Below are 20427 nucleotides of genomic sequence, written 5' to 3'. Positions count from 1 at the left end.
TCTTCATATCTTGACACCGTCCTGTTTCCCCTTGGTCCAGGAACTCCCCATATAAATTTGGAACACCACCACACGCCCCTCCTTCTCCTCCATGACTTTCGTTTCCCCAGTCCCAGTATCTATACGTGTTCATCTGCCATGGCAAAGGCCTCCAAGCCCTCTGTTTCTTCCTGTCCTGCCAATCCATCCAGTACACCTCCGCCAACACACTCAATTGGCGTAACTGATTCTCATCCTCAACAACTTTGAATCCTTCTACATTCTTCAGACCAAAGGGGTAGCCATGGGTACCTGCATGGGTGCCAGCTATGTCTGCCTCTTTGTAGCATAAATGGAACAGTCCACCTTCCCCACTTCTTCCTCTGCTAAATTGATGACTATGTGATGGCCACCTTGGGTTCTATAAGGAGGTTGAACAGTTCAGCAACTTCACTAATACCTTCCACCCATTCCTGGACCTCTCCGTGTCCATCTCTGGTGAATGACTCAATATGGGCATCTGTATCAAACCCATCGACTCCCACAGCTACCTGGACTACACCTCCTTCCACCCCCAGTCTTGGAAAACACGATACCTTATTCTAAATTCCTCTGCCTTTGCCACATCTACTACCAAGAGGGGCAATCCCACTCCAGGACATGCCAGATGGCCTCCTATTTCCAGGCCCTTAATTTCCCCTCCTACATGGTCAGCAGTGCTCTCCAGTGCATCTCCTCCACTTCCTGCACCTCAGCCCTTGAACCCCACCCCTCCAACCACAACAAGGACCGAAACCACCCCCTCCCCGTACTTCCACCCCAACAATATCCAGATACAGTGCGTTATCCTCCGCCATATCTGCCATCTACAATTAGACCTCACCACCAGTGACATACTTCCCTTCCCATCCCTGTCAGCATTCTGCAGAGATCATTCCCCTCTGTGCCTCCCTTGTTAGGTACACATCCTACACTAACCCACCCTCACCATCGGCACCTTCCCTTGCCGCTACAAGAGGTGTAAAACCTGTGCCCAAATGTTCCTCCCCGCTCCCCTCCATGCAAGGCCCTAAAAGATCTTTTCACATTTGGCAGAGATTTTCCTGCACATTCACCCACCTCATCTTCTGTGTCTGTTGCTCTCAATGTGATCTCCTCATCAGGGAGACAGAACTCCAACTCAACAGAGCATTTCTGGGACACACACCCAACAACCCCACCACTCTGTGGCCAACCACTTCAACTCCTCCTCCCACTCCAACAAGGGCATGCAAGTCCTGGGTGCCCTCCACCATTGTTATAAAGGAGTTTGGCAACAGATAAGGTACTGACTATGTAGCTGACTAGGACGCACCTGCAAAGTGCAAAACAGTGTCTAATATTAGATGTGATTCTACAGTTGAACAATATTCACTGGATTAACCTGGATGTGTGGAGGAGTATACTGACAACGTTTTTACAATTGTCAGCCAGGCTTACACTTCTGTATGTACTGAAGGTATGTATTCTGTTCTTTACAGACAGAGAACATGTGCATGCACTGTACTAGTTTCAACTCAACAGCAATCACATTACTTTTATAAAGTGGATTCCAGAACTGCATAAAATACTGCATCTGTTGCCGAACCAATATTTTTAATGTTTCCAGCATAGCCTCCTTGCTTTTGAACTCTGCCTCAACTAATAGGCAAGTATCCAAGATACCTTATTAACCACTTTATCCACTTGTCCTCCTCCATTAAAGGGCCAATGTACATGCTCAGCAGGGTCCCTCTGATCTTTGGTACTTCCCGGGGTCCACCATGTATTCCCTTACGCTACTTGCTTATGTATCAGTGATTGCACTGGAGAAAGTGCAGAGGAGATTATATTGCTGGAGCTGCAGACTTTCAATTATAAAGAAAGATTAGGTAAACTGGGGTTGTTTTCCTTAGACTAGGCGAAAGTGAGGACTGCAGATGCTGGAGATTCGAGTCAAGATTAGTGGTGCTGGAAATGCACAGCAGGTGAAGGGCTCCTGCTCGAAACGTTGATTTTCCTGCTCCTCTGATGTTGCCTGACCTTCTGTGCATTTCCAGCACCACACTCTAATCTTGTTTTCCTTAGAGCAGAGGAGACTTGAGAGGGGATATGATTGAGATGTACAAAAATATGAGGGTCATAGAGAAAAGAGGAAACTTTATCCCTTGCTGGAGATATCAATGACTGGGGGCATAGATTTAAGGTAAGGGGCAGAAGGTTTAGAGGAGATGGAAGGAAACTCTTTTATCAAGACTGACGTCCCATTTGCCACTGATCAGCCCATATGACTGGCTTGTCTTATATGTGCCTGTATTCTAATATCTGACACTACCCTTTTGGTGATCTGTTTTCATGGGTATGGTCAGAGTGATTCAGAATTTCAGTTATTACTATGCTTGTAACACCATGTTGTATTTCCTCACTGCTTCTAGGGACTAAGTAGCACATCAGGTGCTCCCCATAAGTTTTGAAGTACCATAGCTGCTCAACTCTAGAAGAGAGGCAGCAACAGATCCAACAGTGTGAATACAAATTTAATGTTTCTAGCTACACCCCGCATGGAGTTTTCTGAGCAGAGTTTGCAATAGTAGGGCAAGTTTTTGAGCAAGGTTAAAAGACCTATTAATTCTAATTCTGGATAGCGGAATTTTACTGGTGAAAATACTTAGTTTGTGCAATTTTATTCAGCTGTGTATACTATTCTGTGACCTAAAAATGTTGCTATATTTTTGATTTAGATTCAACAGATTTGGCTGATTCTGCTCCATCTTCATGCAATCAAAATCTAGAATCCCCTTCTGAAACACCAAAGTATCCTGAAGGAACTTTGACGGAAAGCATTTTGATGAATTCCAGACGTCCGAAGATACACAGCAGACGGTTTAGAGAGTAAGTGAACTTCTGGTGCCTTATGTTGGAATGAGTTTGATTATTAAGCGTGTTGCTTAACTTAGTACCACATGACAGTAAGTATTTCGACATTTGTCGTTAGATTCTGCAAAATTCTGATCCTTTGAATTTGAGCACTTACGCCGTTTGTACTTCCAAACAATAGAACATTGCTGGGGTCGGGGTCGATATTGTCATTAGATCATGAAGTACTTTTACATACTCACACTCCAGATCAAAAACACCTTCAGCTCCTGTATTCATTCTCCCTTCTGTATTTGTCACCTACTTCACCTTTCATGTTGCTTAGCAGTGTACTACTGCTCCACCCAAATTATCAACATACCGTTATTGGCTATATTGCTGATATCATGAACATGTCCCTTTCCCTCAAACCAATTACCTGTTTTCAAAACTAAAATCACCACACATTCACCACCACTTTTATAAATAATACCACATCAGTGTTAGAAATGCAGAACTCTTTTTAAGGGTTATCCAGAGTTGACTGAAAGTGAGTGATGTTCACTGGACTTTGTGTTTAACAGCTGATTAATTGGGATCTTGTGGTGAATAGTAGGGTCCCTGCTTCTGAGCCAGGAATCCTGGGTTCAAGTCCCATCTGCTTCATAGTGTATAAATAACCTCTGTGAGCTGGTTGAATTTGGGGAAAACAAATGCTTCTTTTAGAGAAAGGTATGTACAAAAAGAGGTGGAGTGCTTTGTATTCCCCTCCAACACCGTCAATCCATGGAAGAAAATACTGTAGAATTTCAGACATAATATAAAGGACTAAAATTCAATTTAGAAACTTCAGATTCTGTGTTGGCATTTGCATTGTTAGATTGCACACATTTGTCCATTGTTCAGTGTTGTGGTAATAACTCTTTATGAACAAATGGTTGCTGCTGCAAAAATCTCATTTTAAGGAGATGATTGTTTCTAGCTATCTCCTTAGTGCTGTGGTGGAAGTGAATATGATTAATTACACTCAAAGTTGAGGTGGGCGTGGCTGAGACACCTGTATGGATTGAATTTCCAAACTACATTTTGAGGAGAGCCATGCATTTGTAGATTTCTGAATAAAGGTAAATAGAGGATTGGGGTGATAGCTGACAATGAATGGATCCCAGAAATACGAGCAATAATTAATAGATGTTTTCAGTGAAACTCTAAATATTACCATCAGAAATTGTCCAAGTATGAGGAATGAAGTATATGAAGCAGCCCATGAAAGAGATGGTTTTGAACATTAATTTGATTTTGGTTTTGCTGTACAAAATCGTGGCTGTTCCTCAACAATGTGTGGCCTTGATTGGCTGAACTATCATTTCGAAAGCCTGGACAAAGACAGAAATAGGTACCAACAATATGAAAGCTCTACCTGCTCTCAATTCGGAGATGGTAATACATGACCATCTTTAAAGAGAGTGGCTCTCACTTGTGAAATTAAAGGACTGCATTATTTCATAAACTATGTCATCCAGAATGATGTACCATTATTACTGAATAAGCTTTTGATGAAAAAGGCGAAATACATTTGGACATGAGGATGATTTTGTTAAAGTGGTAAACTTGCAATTCTAGGCATTATTGTATTCCATTTAAGAATTTCTTGTCAGGAAGGCCAAGATTTCTGTTAATGAAACCATACGGAAATTGTATAAACAATTTCTCATCTCTCAGAAATTAGATCTATTCTTAGTTGATGCCAGCATTACAAATAAAGAATACATCACATTGCAATGTGGCAAACGTATTACATATCCAGTTATGCCACCACATCTGATTGTAAGTATTTCATTAGCTCAGGAATTTAATGAACGAGTAGTCATGAATCTAAAGAAATAATTTGGAATGACTATTGCATTTTGTACATATTGATTGAGTTTTTTGAAGAAGTAACAAAGAAGATTGATGAGGGCAGAGCAGTAGATGTGATCTATATGGACTTCAGTAAGGCGTTCGACAAGTTTCCCCATGGGAGACTGATTAGCAAGGGCATGGATAGGATAAATAGACAAAGTCTTTTCCCTGGAGTGGGGGACTCCAGAACTGGAGAGCATAGGTTTATGGTGAGAGGGGAAAGATATAAAAAGGGACCTAAGGGGCAATTTTTTCATGCAGAGATTGGTGCGTATATGAAATGACCTGCCAGAGGAAGTGGTGGAGGGTGGTACAATTACAACATTTAAAAAGGCATCTGGATGATTGTATGAATAGGAAGGGTTTGGAGGGATATGGGCAGGGTGCTGGCAAGTGGGACATTTTATACCAGCCTCCACCACATCCTCTGGCAGCTCATTCCATACACGTACCACCCTCTGCGTGAAAAAGTTGAACCTTAGGTCTCTTTTATATCTTTCCCCTCTCACCCTAAACCTATGCCGTCTAGTTCTGGACTCCCCGACTCCAGGGAAAAGACTTTGTCTATTTATCCTATCCATGCCCCTCATAATTTTGTAAACCCTCTATTATGCCACTCCTCAGCTTCTGATGCTCCAGGGAAAACCGCCCAGCCTGTTCAGCCTCTCAAATCCTCCAACCTTGGCAACATCCTTGTAAATCTTTCCTGAACCCTTTCAAGTTTCACAACCTCTCTCCAAAAGGAAGGAGACCAGAATTGCACGCAATATTCCAACAGTGGCCTAGCCAATGTCCTGTACAGCCGCAACATGACTCCCAACTCCTGTACTCAATACTCTGACCAATAAAGGAAAGCATACCAAACGCCTTCTTCACTATCCTATCTACCTGCGACTCCACTTTGAAGGAGCTATGAACGTGCACGCCAAGGTCTCTTTGTTCAGCAACACTCCCTAGGACCTTCCCATTAAGTATATAAGTCCTGCTAAGATTTGCTTTCCCAAAATGCAGCACCTTGCATTTATCTGAATTAAACTCCATCTGCCACTTCTCAGCCCATTGGCCCATCTGGTCCAGATCCTGTTGTAATCTGGGGTAACCCTCTTTGCTGTCCTCTACACCTTCAATTTTGGTGTCATCTGCAAACTTACTAACTGTACCTCCTGTGTTCACATCCAAGCCATCGATCCTTGTGGCACTCCATTGGTCACAGGCCTCCAGTCTGAAAAACAACCCTCCACCACCACCCTCTGTCTTCTAACTTTGAGCCAGTTCTGTATCCAAATGGCTCGTTCTCCGTGTATTCCGTGAGATCTAACCTTGCTAATCAGTCTCCCATGGGGTACCTTGTCAACGCCTTACTGAAGTCCATATAGATCATGTTTACCACTCTGCCCTCATCAATCCTCTTTGTTACTTCTTCAAAACACTCAGTCAAATTTGTGAGACATGATTTCCCACACACAAAGTCATGTTGACTATCCATAATCAGTCCTTGCCTTTCCAAATACAAGTAAATCCTGTCCCTCAGGATTCCCTCCAACAACTTGCCCACCACTGACCTCAGGCTCACCGGTTTATAGTTCCCTGGCTAGTCCTTACCACCCTTCCTAAATGGTAGTACCACGTTAGCCAACCTCCAGTCTTCCAGTGCCTCACCAATATTGATGAAATAAATATCTCCGCAAAGGGCCCAGCAATCACATCGCTAACTTCCCACAGAGTTCTAGGGTACACCTGATCAGGTTTTGGGGATTTATCCACCTTTATGCATTTCAAGACATCCAGCAGGTCCTACTCTGTAATATGGACATTTTTCACGATGTCACCATCTATTTCTCTACATTCTATATTTTCCATGTCCTTTTCCACAGTAAACACTGATGCAAAATACTCATTTAATTTACTGTGGAGAAGGATATGGAAGATACAGAAAGCTTGACTTTTTTAGTCCTCCCCTTTAATAGCGCATTATACACCGATAGAAAAGCGTTCATTAAAGCTGAGTGTCAAAAAAATTAGAGGAGCATTGAGGCATCTATCAGACTGTCTAGAGAGAGATTTCTGATTTGGGGAGGTGGTTTACTATAAAATAGGAAATGGAAAGGGTCAGGAAAGATTATTGGGCGTGATGGAAAAGTTTTATTTGCATTATGTGAATCTGACTGACAATGGAATGAAAGATTAGGGTAAGAAAAATTAGACAACTGGAAAGAATTCGGAGTATGTTCGAAAGTTGATGATAGAAGGCAACCTGTTTGCCTCACAGGTGGATCTGTACAGAAAGTGTTTCATCTCTAAGGCCAAGGCTAGGTTGGTGGCTAAAGCTTTTGAGGAATGTTTGAATAAAGAGGGTTTAAGGTCAACTTGCATATGGCTGAGAAACTAGTTTTAAAAATATTTTTGCCATTTTAGCATCCTCTTATTGGAAATGTAACTATAGATATCAAGGTAGCTTTCTTTCAAGGGAACCTGCTCAAGATGGAAATATTCTTACAGTCCCCAAAGGAAGCAGCAGGACTAGTGGGGATGCATAAATGCACTTATGGCCTAAGTGATGCTTTCTGATATTTTTTCAGTAAGGGCAGTTCTGTTAATGTTGGGGTATTCACGGTTGAAGGAGCTCTTGCAATATTTTTATTGCTTTATAATAGAAAACCTTTGGGAGCCCTTTCAGTGCATGTTGATAATTTTGTCGGTGGTGTTGGGAGGGAGAGAAAGGAGAGAGTGATTCACCAATGACTGAAGAATAGTTTGTCGATTAAATTAGGAAGTGATTTGAAATTGGCTGTTAGACTGATCTTTGGGACAGAAGTTTAAGAGGTGGGTTTAAATGAAGGTCAAAGGGGGAAAGAGAAATAGAGTAGCAGAGATATGCATGTAGGGAATTCCAAAGCTTCAGCCCGTGGCACCTGAAGCCCCAGTCATTATTGCTGAAATAATTCAAACTGGGGATGCTGAAGAGAACAGAATTACAGCAGTACAGTTCCCTGGAGACCCCAGAGACTGAGCAAGATTTACAGACAGTGACAGGGTTATGATGGAATTTGTAAACAAGAATGAGAAGTTTAAAATTAAGATGTTGCTTAATCAGGAGAAATTGTAGGTCACACATTGATTCTTAACTGTCCTCTCGGCAAGTAGGGATAGGCAAAAAAGTTGGACTAACCATTGACCCAACCTGTAAACCAATTCTTTTAAAAGAAAAACACAACGAGATGATAAGTGGATGGGACTTAATGTGGGTGAGGACATGGGCAGCAGAGTTTTGAAAGAGTCAAAGTTTCCAGAGGGTAGAATGTAAGAAACTTCTCATCAAATTTGACATTAAATCTAGAGCCAGCAAAGGCATTGGTGAGGATTTCAACATCAGATTAGCACAGTCTCGTAACGTTAAAGGAAGTGGAAATAGATGATGCAAATATGTGGTCAGAAGTTGATCTTAGGATCAAATATGACGCCAAGATTGTAGACAGTCTGGATCAGCATTAGGTAGTTGCTGGGGGGAGAGATGGAAGTCATTGGCTAGGGAACAGAGCTTGTTGGGATTGAAGCTAAGTTTTGATAAGTAGTATGATAAATTTAGAAACAGTGAAGGATTTATGCTCACAAACACTATTCAAATTAACCATGTGACAAATATATGTAAATTTGAATTATCATAAAGTGTACAATTTGCACCACCATGATAAACTTCAGCGCAGAAATAATATTTACCAACAACAACTATCAAGAAGGAAATCTCTTGGCAGGAGCAGGAAAAAAAAATTGAAAAATTTAAAATATATTTTTAATCGAGTAATGAGTTGAGCACATCCACACGAGGCAATTTTTAACTCTGGCCCATCAACAAATATGATGGAATTTCAGTTTGGGCGTCCTCTAACACTTTAGATCTTTTACAATCCATATGATTGAGGTATTAGATATGCTTTTAAATTCTATGGCTTAATTCCACATCAGTGCTAAGCCCTGGAAATGGAGAAATCTTATCAATACTGTGAGTTTATCTATATCATATGGATTGCAGTAGTTCAGAAAAGGTGGCATATCACTACCACTTTCTCAAGCAAATTAGGGAAGTGCAACAACTGCTGGCCTGTATAGCAATGTGTGCATATCCCAAAAATAATAAAAGTTGTACACACAGGGTACAGTATGTTTATGGATGCCTAAAACTAACTTGTAAGTCTGCCACCTTGTTTGGAAGTTAAAATTCAATTGATGACTATCTCTGATGTTGAATTCCTGTGAGTATAAGTCTAATCTTCTTAATATTCCCTCATAAAAGAACCCTTCATTCTCAAATATCAGCCTAGTGAAACTTCTCTGAACTGCTTCTAGTGCTCAAGGTGCAGCAACAACAATGCCTTGTACAGTTGAAGCAAGAGTCTGAGTCCTACAGCATGGAGGCAGGTCCTTTGGCCCAAACTGGTCCATGCTGACTAAAATGTCCATCAACACTAAGCCCATTTCCTTCTAAACCATTCCTATCCAAGTATTTGTCCAAATGCCTTTTAGATGTTGTAAATGTTGCCCCCTCAACCACTTCTGCTGGCAGCTCATTGCATATACATACCACCCTCTGTGTAAAATAAAAAAAGTTGCTCCTCAGGTTCCCTTTTATTCTTTACCCTCTAACCTTAAACTGAAGCCCTCTATTGCTTGATTCCTCAACACTGGGAAAAAGACTGAGTGCATTCACCCTATCCATGCCTCTCATGATCTTATACACTTCTGTAAGATTTCCCCCCTCAGTATCCTACACTCTAAAGAAAAAAGTCCTAGCTTGTCTAACCTCTCCCTATAACTCAACCATTGAGCCCTGGCAACATTCTTGTAAATTTCTTCTGCACCCTGTTCAGTTTAATAACATTGCTTCTGTAGCAAGGTGACCAAAACTAGGCGACCGAATCAACACGGACATCTACTACAAACCTACCGACTCCCACAGCTACCTGGACTACACCTCCTCCCATCCTGCCCCCTGTAAAAACGCCATCCCATTCTCCCAATTCCTTCGTCTCCGCCGCATCTGCTCCCAGGAGGACCAGTTCAAAATACGTACAACACAGATGGCCTCCTTCTTCAAGGACTGCAATTTCCCCCCCGACGTGGTCGACGGTGCCCTCCACCGCATCTCCTCCACTTCCCGCTCCTCCGCCCTTGAGCCCCGCCCCTCCAACCGCCACCAGGACAGAACCCCACTGGTCCTCACCTACTACCCCACCAATCTCCATGTACAGCGCATCATCCGCCGCCATTTCCGCCACCTCCAAACAGACCCCAGCACCAAGGATATATTTCCCTCCCCTCCCCTATCAGCTTTCCGTAGAGACCACTCCCTCCGCGACTCCCTTGTCAGATCCACACCTCCCACCGACCCAACCACCACTCCCGGCACCTTCCCTTGCAACCGCAGGAGGTGCAACACTTGCGCCCACACCTCCCCCCTCACTTCTCTCCAAGGCCCCAAGGGAAACTTCCATATCCGCCACAGATTCACCTGCACCTCCACCCACATCATCTACTGCATCCGGTGTGGCCTCCTCTATATTGGGGAGACAGGCCGCCTACTTGCGGAGCGATTCAGAGAGCACCTCTGGGCCACCCGGACGAACCAACCCAACCAACCTGTGGCACAGCATTTCAACTCCCCCTCCCACTCCACTGAGGATATGCAGGTCATTGGACTCATCCACCGCCAAACCACAACAACCCGACGGTCGGAGGAGGAGCGTCTTATCTTCCGACTGGGAACCCTCCAACCGCAGGGGATGAACTTGGACTTCACCAGTTTCTTCATCCCCCCTCCCCCCACCTTGTCTCAGCCGGATCCCTCCAGCCCGGCACCGCCTTCCTGACCTGCAGTCTTCTTCTTGACCTCTCCGCCTCCATCCTACTCCGACCTATCACCCTCACCTTGACCTCTTTCCACCTATCACATTTCCAACTCCCCTCCTCCAAGTCCCTCCTCCCTACCTTTTATCTTCTCCTGCTGAACACTCTCTGCTCATTCCTGAAGAAGGGCCTGTGCCCGAAACGTCGAATCTCCTGTTCCCTGGATGCTGCCTGACCCGCTGTGCTGTTCCAGCAATAAAGTTTCGACCAAAACTAAACACAGTGCTCCAAGTGTGGCCTCACCAACATCCTGTACAACTGCAACATAACTTTCCAACTTCTGTACTCAGTGCCCTGACCAATAAAGGCCAGTGTGCCAAAAGCCTTCTTCACTACCCTGTCATTTTCAGAGAACCTGCACCTGAACTCCAAGGTCTCTCTGTTCCACTATACTCCTTAAGGCCCTTCATTCACCATGAAGTGCCTACCTTGATTTGATTTTCCACAATGCAAAACCTCCCACTTATCTATATTAAACTCCATTTGCCATTTCTTGGCCTACTTCCCCAGCTGATCAAGGTCCTGCTACAATTTCTGATAGCCTTTCTCACTGTCCACGATACTGCCTATTTTAGTGTAATCTGCAAACTTACTAATCATGCCTTGAGGAGAAAGTGAGGACTGCAGATGCTGGAGATCAGAGCTGAAAATGTGTTGCTGGAAAAGCGCAGCAGGTCAGGCAGCATCCAGGGAACAGGAGAATCGACGTTTCGGGCATAAGCCCTTCTTCAGGAAGGCCTTACACATTCTCATCCAAATCATTGATCAAGATAACAACCAATAATGGGCCCAGCACCGACCACTGAGGCAATTCACTAGTCACAGGCCTCCAGTCAGACAAGTATCTTTCCACTATTGCCTTCTGCTTCCTCCCATCAAGCCAATTGTGTATCCAATTTGCCAGCTTCCCCTGGATTTCATGCGATCTGACCTTCCAGAGCAGCCAACTATTTGGAACCTTATCAAAGGCCGCACTGAAATTCATATAGACTACATATACTGCCCTGTCCTTGTTAACCTTCATAGTCACTTCATCAAAGAACTCGAACAAATTTGTGAGGCATGATCTCCCACACACAAAGCCATGCTGACAATTTCTAATCAAAGCCTGTCTTTCCAAATGCATGTATATCTTATCTCTCAGAATCTTCTCAAGTAACTTACCCACCATAGATGTTAGCCTTGCTGGTCTATAGTTCCCAGGTTTTTCTTTGCAGCCCTCCTTGAATAATGGCACAAAATCCACTACCCTCCAGTCTTTCAGGACCTCATCTGTGTGGCTAATAATGATGCAAAAGTATTAGCCAGGGTCCCCGCAATTTCTCCTCTAGCCTCTTGCAGTGTTCTTGAATATATCTGGTCAGGACCAGGAGATTTATCCACCTTCATATACTCTAATACATCCAACACCATCTCTACTATGAAATTGATTGCCCCAAGATATGACCACCAACTTCCCCAAGTTCCCAAGTGTTAAAGTCTTTCTCCACGATAAACACAGAGGATAAATATTCATTGAGGACCTCGCCCATCTCCTGCAGTTCTATACGTACATGCCCACTTTGGTCCTTTAGGGGTCCTATTCTCTCTCTTTTAAAATAGTTATGGAGAGGGATAATACTGATCCACAGAAGGAGTTATTTTTCCTTTAATATACTTAAAGAACCTCTTGAATTCATCCTAATCTTCTCAGTCAAGGCTATCTCATGCCCCCTTTTTGCCTTCCTGATTTCCTCCTTCAGTAAACTCCTGTACCACTATATACCTCCTGGGATTCCCTTGATCCCAACTGCCTGTACCTGAGTCATACCTTGTCCTTTTTTCTGGTCAAAGCCTCAATGTCTCTTTTTATAGGGTTCCCTATTCCTGCCAACCTTGCCCTTCACCCACACAGGAACATACAGACCTTGAACTATAGCCATCTCACTTTTAAAGGCCTCCCATTTGCCGGATGTCCCTTTGCCTGCATACAATCTATTCATTTATCCTCTTCAAGCTCCTGTTTAATTCTATCAAAGTTCGTCTTGCCCCAATTTAGAACTTGAACCTGTGGACCAGTTTTGTACCTTTCCATTACTATTTTATAATTAATAGAATTATGGTCACTGGTACCAAAGTGCTCCCTTACTGTCACCTCAGTCACCTGTCGTGTCCTATTTCCCAAGAGTAGGTTGAGTTTTGCCCCTTCATAACTAGGACCCTCTATATATTGCATGAGGAAACTTTCCTGAACACACTCAACAAATTCCATCCCATTCCTCTTAGTGCTCTGGCAGTCCCCATTTGTGTTAGGAAAATTAAAATCCCCTACTATGACAACCGTATTGCTCTTGCAAGTCTCCACGGTCTCTCTGCATATTTGTTCCATTGATTCCCATAGACTGTTGGGAGCCTGAAATACAACCCCAATAATGTCACCATCCCCTCTTATTTATTACTCCAGTCACAAAGCCTCACTGAACGATTTTTCAGTTATTTCATCTCTGACTACTGTTGTGAAACTTGCCTTTATCAAAAATACAACACACACTCCCTTCTTTCCACCACCTCTGTCCCACCTAAAGCACCTGGTATGTAAAGCTGCTAGTCCTGTCCCTCCCTTAGCCATGTTTCTGTATGGTTGTAATATCCCTAAGTTAATTGGCCTTACCTGTCAGCCCTCTTGCATTGAAATAGATGCAATTTAATCCAACAGGCATTCCTTGCATCCTGTTGAGTTCTGGCCTGACCGGTCTCTTCACTTTACCGTTTCTGATTACTGTCTCCTTCTAGCTTCGCATGTGCTTCCCTGCTGTTGAGGATCCTTTTTATACTTTTCCCCTTTGCAATAAAGACCAACGCGTCATTTAGCTTCCGAATTGTTTGCTGGTTCAGCACATTTTTATGATTCATGTACAGGTCTCCCAGATCCATCTGTACCAGGTCTTTCTATTTCCTCTCCACATTTAATTATTTGTTTTTAAATTCTTAACCCCTAAAGTGGGAAACCTTGCATTTTCTAACCTTTGTATGCCATCTGTTAAATTTTGATTCATTTAATGTGTCTTTATTCCCTTTTAAGACTAATTGTTCTCCCCACAACTTGCTTTCCTACTCATTTTTATATTGTCAGTAAAATTTGCTCCAATATAGTCAGTCTCTACTTCCCCCCAAATATCATGGATGGTAAATATTTGAAACCTCACAGCTGATCCCTGTGGCCATTTTACTGATTGCAATTTGCCAAACTGATGCTCAGCTTGACTCAGATTCTTTTCCAAATTGATATATCACTTCCAGCACTCTTATTTTGGCAGTAACCTTTTATGTAGCACCTTTATTGAATGTCTCTTGGAAACTCAGTATGCTACATCCACTCCTATCCCTTGGTCCACCCTAATTGTTAAATCCTCAAATTACTCCAACGAATTTGTTAAAAAAACTAAACAGTTCTGTTTTTCGTAGATTTATATTGTATTGTTGATCTATTTTTGAATAGTGGATAGTTTTGTGATGATTGTAGAAAAGACTAATGATTATAAGAATGAGGGTTTACACTCATAATCTTTAAAACAAAATTGTTGCATGCAGATAGTGCTTTTTCTTTACAAAATGAAACTGTTTAAGCTCTTATAGTCAGAGACTTCAAACTTGGAAGGTTTCAGTAAATATCTGCATACATGCTTGATAACAGAAACATATTGGTTACAAAATGACTTTTAATTATCTACTTAGTTTAAATCTATATAAATCAGTTTTATGATTATTTTTCCAATACTATTCTCTACAGCCTATCATCCTTCACATCTGTAAATTTAATTTCTTTAAATAATCTATTGCCTGAATCATCATACTTCTCGATCATCTCTGTCTTCCCTTGACTACATTGGCTTTGAATCTTAATTTACCTCAAATATTTAAGCATTCATGGCTTTATCACTCCTTCTGCTTTATATTTACATCACCAACATGATCATACAAATTTGCTTGTACTGTAATTTTCACTCCTCCATTGTACTTGTGATTTATTATCATCTGAATTCAAAAATCATACAATTTCAGATTGTAATTTGTAATGCAAATTTCTAATTTGCCTGTTTGCTTTGTCCATTATCATATGATGAGAACAGCAAATGCAAATTTTTCGTGAGTTTCATTCTTCTGCTGATACCGACTCCATGTTTTTCCTTGCGTAACATATACTTTGCGATAGTTTCTTACCATGTGCATGTTTTTTTTTCTCATTAAGATATTGCAGCCAAGTGCTTAGTAAAGAAGTTGATAACTATGTGTCTGACCTGCTGAAAGAACTTGTCCGTTTCCAAGATCGTTTGTACCAGAAGGATCCAGTTAAAGCTAAGAAAAAACGTAGGATTGTAATGGGGCTGAGAGAAGTGTTAAAACATCTAAAGCTGAAAAAGCTTAAATGTGTTATCATTTCTCCAAACTGTGAGAGAATACAATCCAAAGGTAAGTTGTTTGTAATTGTTCTTTTTTACAAGATGTAGAAAAGAGGATATTTAATAGGAACAAGGTTAGGTTGTTTATCACAGTGAGCACATTTTACTATTCAGTGATATCACGATTGATCTATGACCTGCCTCCATATGCTTAACATCTTTAAGACCGTCAGACATAGGAACAGAAGAAAACCATTCAGCCCATCAAATCTGCTCCATTTAATGAATCCTGGGGATCCTCAATGCTTGATTCCCTTGTTGATTAAAAATCTGTCCTTTCCACCTCAAATATACTTAACAACCCAGCCTCAACAGATTTCTGTGCTAAAGAATTCCACAGATTGACTACCTGCGTCTTAAATGCACAACTCTAAGACTGTGTCTCAGGACCGAGAGAGTCTCCCACAAAGGAAAACAACCTCCCAGCATCTACCCTGTCAAGCCCTTAAGGTCTCCTGTCATTCTTCCAAACTCCGTTGAGTACAAGCCCAATCTATTCAACTTCTCCTCATAAAAATCCCTTCTAGATTAACCTAGTCAAACTTTATTGCCAGTATATCTTTCCTTTTATAATGTGACAAAAAACGTTCACAGAATTCTGGGTGTTGTCTGACTAATGCATTCTGTAATTTTAGCAAAATCCTCCTACTTTTACACTCCATTTCCTTAAAAAATAAATGCCAATCGTCCATTTGCCATTCTTGTTTACCTACTGAAATTGTGTGTTAGCTATTTTGTGATTCGTGTATTAGAGCCTCCAATTTCCCTCCTTTCTCAGCTTTCTTCAGACTTTAACCCCATTTAAATAATAGACAGTATTGAAACTAAGTGCATTAATTGTCTCTACCATGATTAAAATGGAGAATAATTGGAAGAAATGGAGAAGGAAATACTTAAAGGGGGTGGGGGAAGCTGTATGGGGGAGACGCATCTCTATGATATGAGTCTGGATAGTTACTTACTGTGTTTGGGCACAATATTAAACTGTAAGTTTTAGTATAGAAGGATAAAATATGTTGGCGCAGTCTTGGAGGGCTGAAGGGCGTGTTCCTGAACTGTATTGTACTTTGTTTTAAAAGCATTCACTATTGCTGCTTGAATGTAATCTGGCATAATCCCTCACAATTGCTAATTTATCTTTTTAAGTATAGGACATTTAACTTTGGGTGATTTTAAGTTTTAAAGCTTCTATTGCGTTTGGCATATTTGGCTTATTGTGGATTTAATCCAGTCATTTTCCTTGTGAAAAATAATTTGAATTTGAGAATAAAGCTAAACTTCACAACATATTAAATAGTATAAAACATTAAATCTACTGCTGAAGTGTATGCAATCAAAAACTGAGCATTGTGTGACTTGCACGTTGCAAAGTTAATCCCACCTGTTCATTTGTCCAAAGATTTGTCAGTTCTGCTCAGTGTTTGCTTAGATGTCAGACACTTCCTTAACAACTGAACATTACAGACAAGCTGGGCTGATCTATTCACTGGAACCTACAGTCACGAGGAACTGCATCTTCACTCAGAATCAACAGTTTCTGTATCACCTGCAATGTGGACACTGAACTGCCTCACACATATATACTTTTTTTTTCTCTTGGTTTCAGTCAGAGTAACAATGTGGAAAAAAGAGTATTTTCTAATTTCCTAATGAATATTATCATGTTGTTCACTAGTCATGTAAGTAAAACCTATTTATAGTAAGTCCCCACCTCAAAATATTTTTATTTAATCAAAACTTTTTACTTCATTGATTCTTAGTTGATAAAGACCCACTTTGTCAACCATAAAATGTTTGTGGACATGTAACCAGTCAGAAATATTAACACTCCCAGTTGGCAGTGTCGCTTGAAGACTGAAACTTGATAACCTGCTCAATTTGAAGTTGCTAATCCAATCACAAACAAAGTTGTTCCAAATTTTCAAGTAATAATTCACCTTTTCCAAAAAGATTAGGTTGGACAATCTAGCATGGTTAACTAGCTCAAAAGTGCACATCCTCTTTCTTTGAGTGAAGAAAAAAAAAGTTGATAATCCGCAACCATTTCCTTGATTTTCAGGTTGTTGCAGTGGATGTTTCTCTGGATGGTGTTCCTCTCCATTTTCCATCTTGTATTTTGGTTGTGTATGGGAGGTTTCTGACTAATATTCTTCTAAAATTATTCCTAAAATTTAACAATGTCAAGGTCACATGATGGGGAAAGCTAATCATTTAAAATGAACTCATTCATCCTGAAATACCCTGAAGTTTGCCCATTGTAACACCTGACTTTTTAAAAATGTCTCCACTGTTAAATCTTGAAGTCTGTTTTATGTATTGAATATGCCGTGAAAAGTTTTTTTTTATAAATACTAAGTTTGTGTTTTCCGTGTTGGTGCTTCTTCTGTCCAATTCATGAAATTTAAAGTAATCATATAAGTGTATCTTTACCACTCCTACAAATACCTCTTTCCTTGTTGCTTCGACATTTACCAGGAATCAGCCATTGTTCACTTGAGAGTTGTTCACTGCACAACCTCTCAGGTTTGAATGTCTCTCACGTGTTCAAGTAACTAGAACTACACATCATACTTTTCAGTGCAATCTGACCAATGCATGTCACAATTCAACTATTTTTGACTAGTATTTCACTATTCTGATTGTGTAATTCATCTTCTGTTGGTCTTATTGATTTCTGCTGAACATTCATTCAGCTCATTTAACTTTACCAAGACTCTTGGATCCCTTTTAATTTAGCCTATTTGTAGAGATTGTATTTTGCTTGTTTTTCTGTCCTTTGGTTCTTGTTCAAGTTATAGAACATAGAACATAGAAGAATACAGCGCAGTACAGGCCCTTCGGCCCTCGATGTTGCGCCGATCCAAGCCCACCTAACCTACACTAGCCCACTATCCTCCATATGCCTATCCAATGCCCGCTTAAATGCCCATAATGAGGGAGAGTCCGCCACTGCTACTGGCAGGGCATTCCATGAACTCACGACTCGCTGAGTAAAGAACCTACCCCTAACATCTGTCCTATACCTACCCCCCCCTTAATTTAAAGCTATGCCCCCTTGTAATAGCTGACTCCATACGAGGAAAAAGATTCTCACTGTCGACCCTATCTAAACCCCTAATCATCTTATACACCTCTATCAAGTCACCCCTAAACCTTCTTTTCTCCAATGAAAACAACCCCAAGTGCCTCAGCCTTTCCTCATACGATCTTTCAACCATACCAGGTAACATCCTGGTAAACCTCCTCTGCACCCGTTCCAGTGCCTCCACATCCTTCCTATAGTATGGCGACCAAAACTGCACACAATACTCCAGATGTGGCCGCACCAGAGTCTTATACAACTGCAACATGACCTCAGTACTCCGGAACTCAATTCCTCTACCAATAAAAGCCAGTACGCCATATGCCTTCTTCACCGCACTATTTACCTGGGTGGCAACTTTCAAAGCTCTGTGTACATGGACACCAAGATCCCTCTGCTCATCCACACTACCAAGTATCCGACCGTTAGCCCAGTACCCCATCTTTTTATTACTCTTACCAAAGTGAATCACCTCACACTTAGCTACATTGAACTCCATTTGCCACCTTTCTGCCCAGTTCTGCAGCTTATCTATATCCCGCTGTAACCTGCCACATCCTTCCTCACTGTCTACAACTCCTCCAACTTTTGTATCATCCGCAAACGTGCTCACCCAACTTTCTAATCCCTCCTCCAGGTCATTTATAAAAATGACAAACAGCAATGGTCCCAAAACAGATCCTTGCGGAACACCGCTAGTGACGGCACTCCAAGATGAACCTTTGCCATCAACTACTACCCTCTGTCTTCTTCCAGCCAGCCAACTCCTAATCCAAACCTCCAACTCACCCTCAATGCCATACCTCCGTCTTTTTTGCAGTAGTCTACCATGGGGAACCTTATCAAACGCCTTACTAAAATCCATATACACCACATCTACTGCTTTCCCCTCGTCCACCTCCTTAGTCACCTTCTCAAAGAATTCAATAAGGTTTGTGAGGCACGACCTGCCCTTCACAAAACCATGCTGACTATCCTTGATCACATTATTCCTATCCAGATGTTCATAAATCCTATCCCTTACAATTCTCTCTAAGATTTTGCCCACAACAGAAGTGAGACTCACCGGCCTATAGTTACTAGGGTTATCCCTACTCCCCTTCTTGAACAAGGGAACCACATTTGCTAGCCTCCAATCTTCTGGCACTACTCCTGTAGACAACGAGGACATAAAAATTAAGGCCAATGGCTCTGCAATCTCCTCCCTTGCTTCCCAGAGAATCCTAGGATAAATGCCATCAGGCCCAGGGGACTTATCTATTTTCACCCTTTCCAGAATTTCCAACACCTCTTCTCTACATACCTCAAAGCCATCCATTCTACTTAATTGTGACTCCGTACTCACATTGACAACAATGTCCTGTTCCTGATTGAATACTGACGAAAAGTATTCATTCAGTGTCTCCCCAATCTCTTCAGCCTCCACACGCAACTTCCCACTATTATCCTTGACTGGACCTATTCCTACCCTAGTCATTCTTTTATTCCTGACATACCTATAGAAAGCCTTAGGGTTTTCCCTAATCCTACCAACTAAGGACCTTTCATGTCCCCTCCTTGCTGCTCTTAGCTCTCTCTTCAGGTCCTTCCTGGCTACCTTATAACTCTCAATCGCCCCAATTGAACCTTCACGCCTCATCTTTACATAGGCCGCCCTCTTCCATTTAACAAGGGATTCTAATTCCTTATTAAACCACGGCTCCCTCACACGACCCTTTCCTCCCTGCCTGACGGGCACATACTTATCAAGGACACTCAATAGTTGCTCCTTGAACAAGCTCCACATATCAATTACACCCTTGCCTTGAAGCTTACTTTTCCAGGCCACACATCCTAAGTCATGCCTCACAGCATCATAATTTCCCTGCCCCCAGCTATAACTCTTGCCCTGTAGTGCACACTTATCCCTCTCCATCACTAGAGTAAAGGTCACCGAATTGTGGTCACTGTCCCCAAAGTGCTCACCTACCTCTAATTCTAACACCTGGCCTGGTTCATTACCCAGAACCAAATCCAGTATGGCCTCACCTCTTGTTGGCCTATCTACATATTGTGTCAGGAAACCCTCCTGCACACATTGGACAAACACTGACCCATCTAACGAACTTGAGCTATAGCTTTCCCAATTAATATCAGGAAAGTTAATAACAACCCCCATAACAACCACCCTATTACTTTCACTCTTCTCTTGAATCATCCTCGCAATCCTTTCTTCTATGTTTCTAGGACTATTAGGAGGCCTGTAAAAAA

The 20427-nt window shown here is 41.8% G+C and overlaps 1 protein-coding gene across 5 annotated transcripts in view; it reads left to right on the top strand.

Moving 5' to 3' along the window:
* secisbp2 (SECIS binding protein 2) overlaps positions 1–20427 on the top strand; it is a 121263-nt gene that overhangs the window by 87148 nt on the left and 13688 nt on the right. For all 5 annotated transcript variants that reach the window (XM_087997158.1, XM_087997154.1, XM_087997150.1 and 2 more), the window contains 2 exons: positions 2739–2889; positions 14885–15105. In XM_087997158.1, the coding sequence (XP_087853284.1) occupies positions 2739–2889; positions 14885–15105 (372 nt within the window). The remainder of the gene's footprint in view (positions 1–2738; positions 2890–14884; positions 15106–20427) is intronic.

This window comes from Chiloscyllium plagiosum, unplaced genomic scaffold (genome assembly GCF_037043375.1).
Source record: "Chiloscyllium plagiosum isolate Xiang-an unplaced genomic scaffold, Cpla_swu_hap1 HiC_scaffold_2, whole genome shotgun sequence".
In the NCBI taxonomy this organism is placed as follows: Eukaryota; Metazoa; Chordata; class Chondrichthyes; order Orectolobiformes; family Hemiscylliidae; genus Chiloscyllium; species Chiloscyllium plagiosum.
The sequence above is the reverse complement of the archived record's forward strand: the minus strand, read 5'-3'. Positions and strand labels throughout refer to the sequence as shown.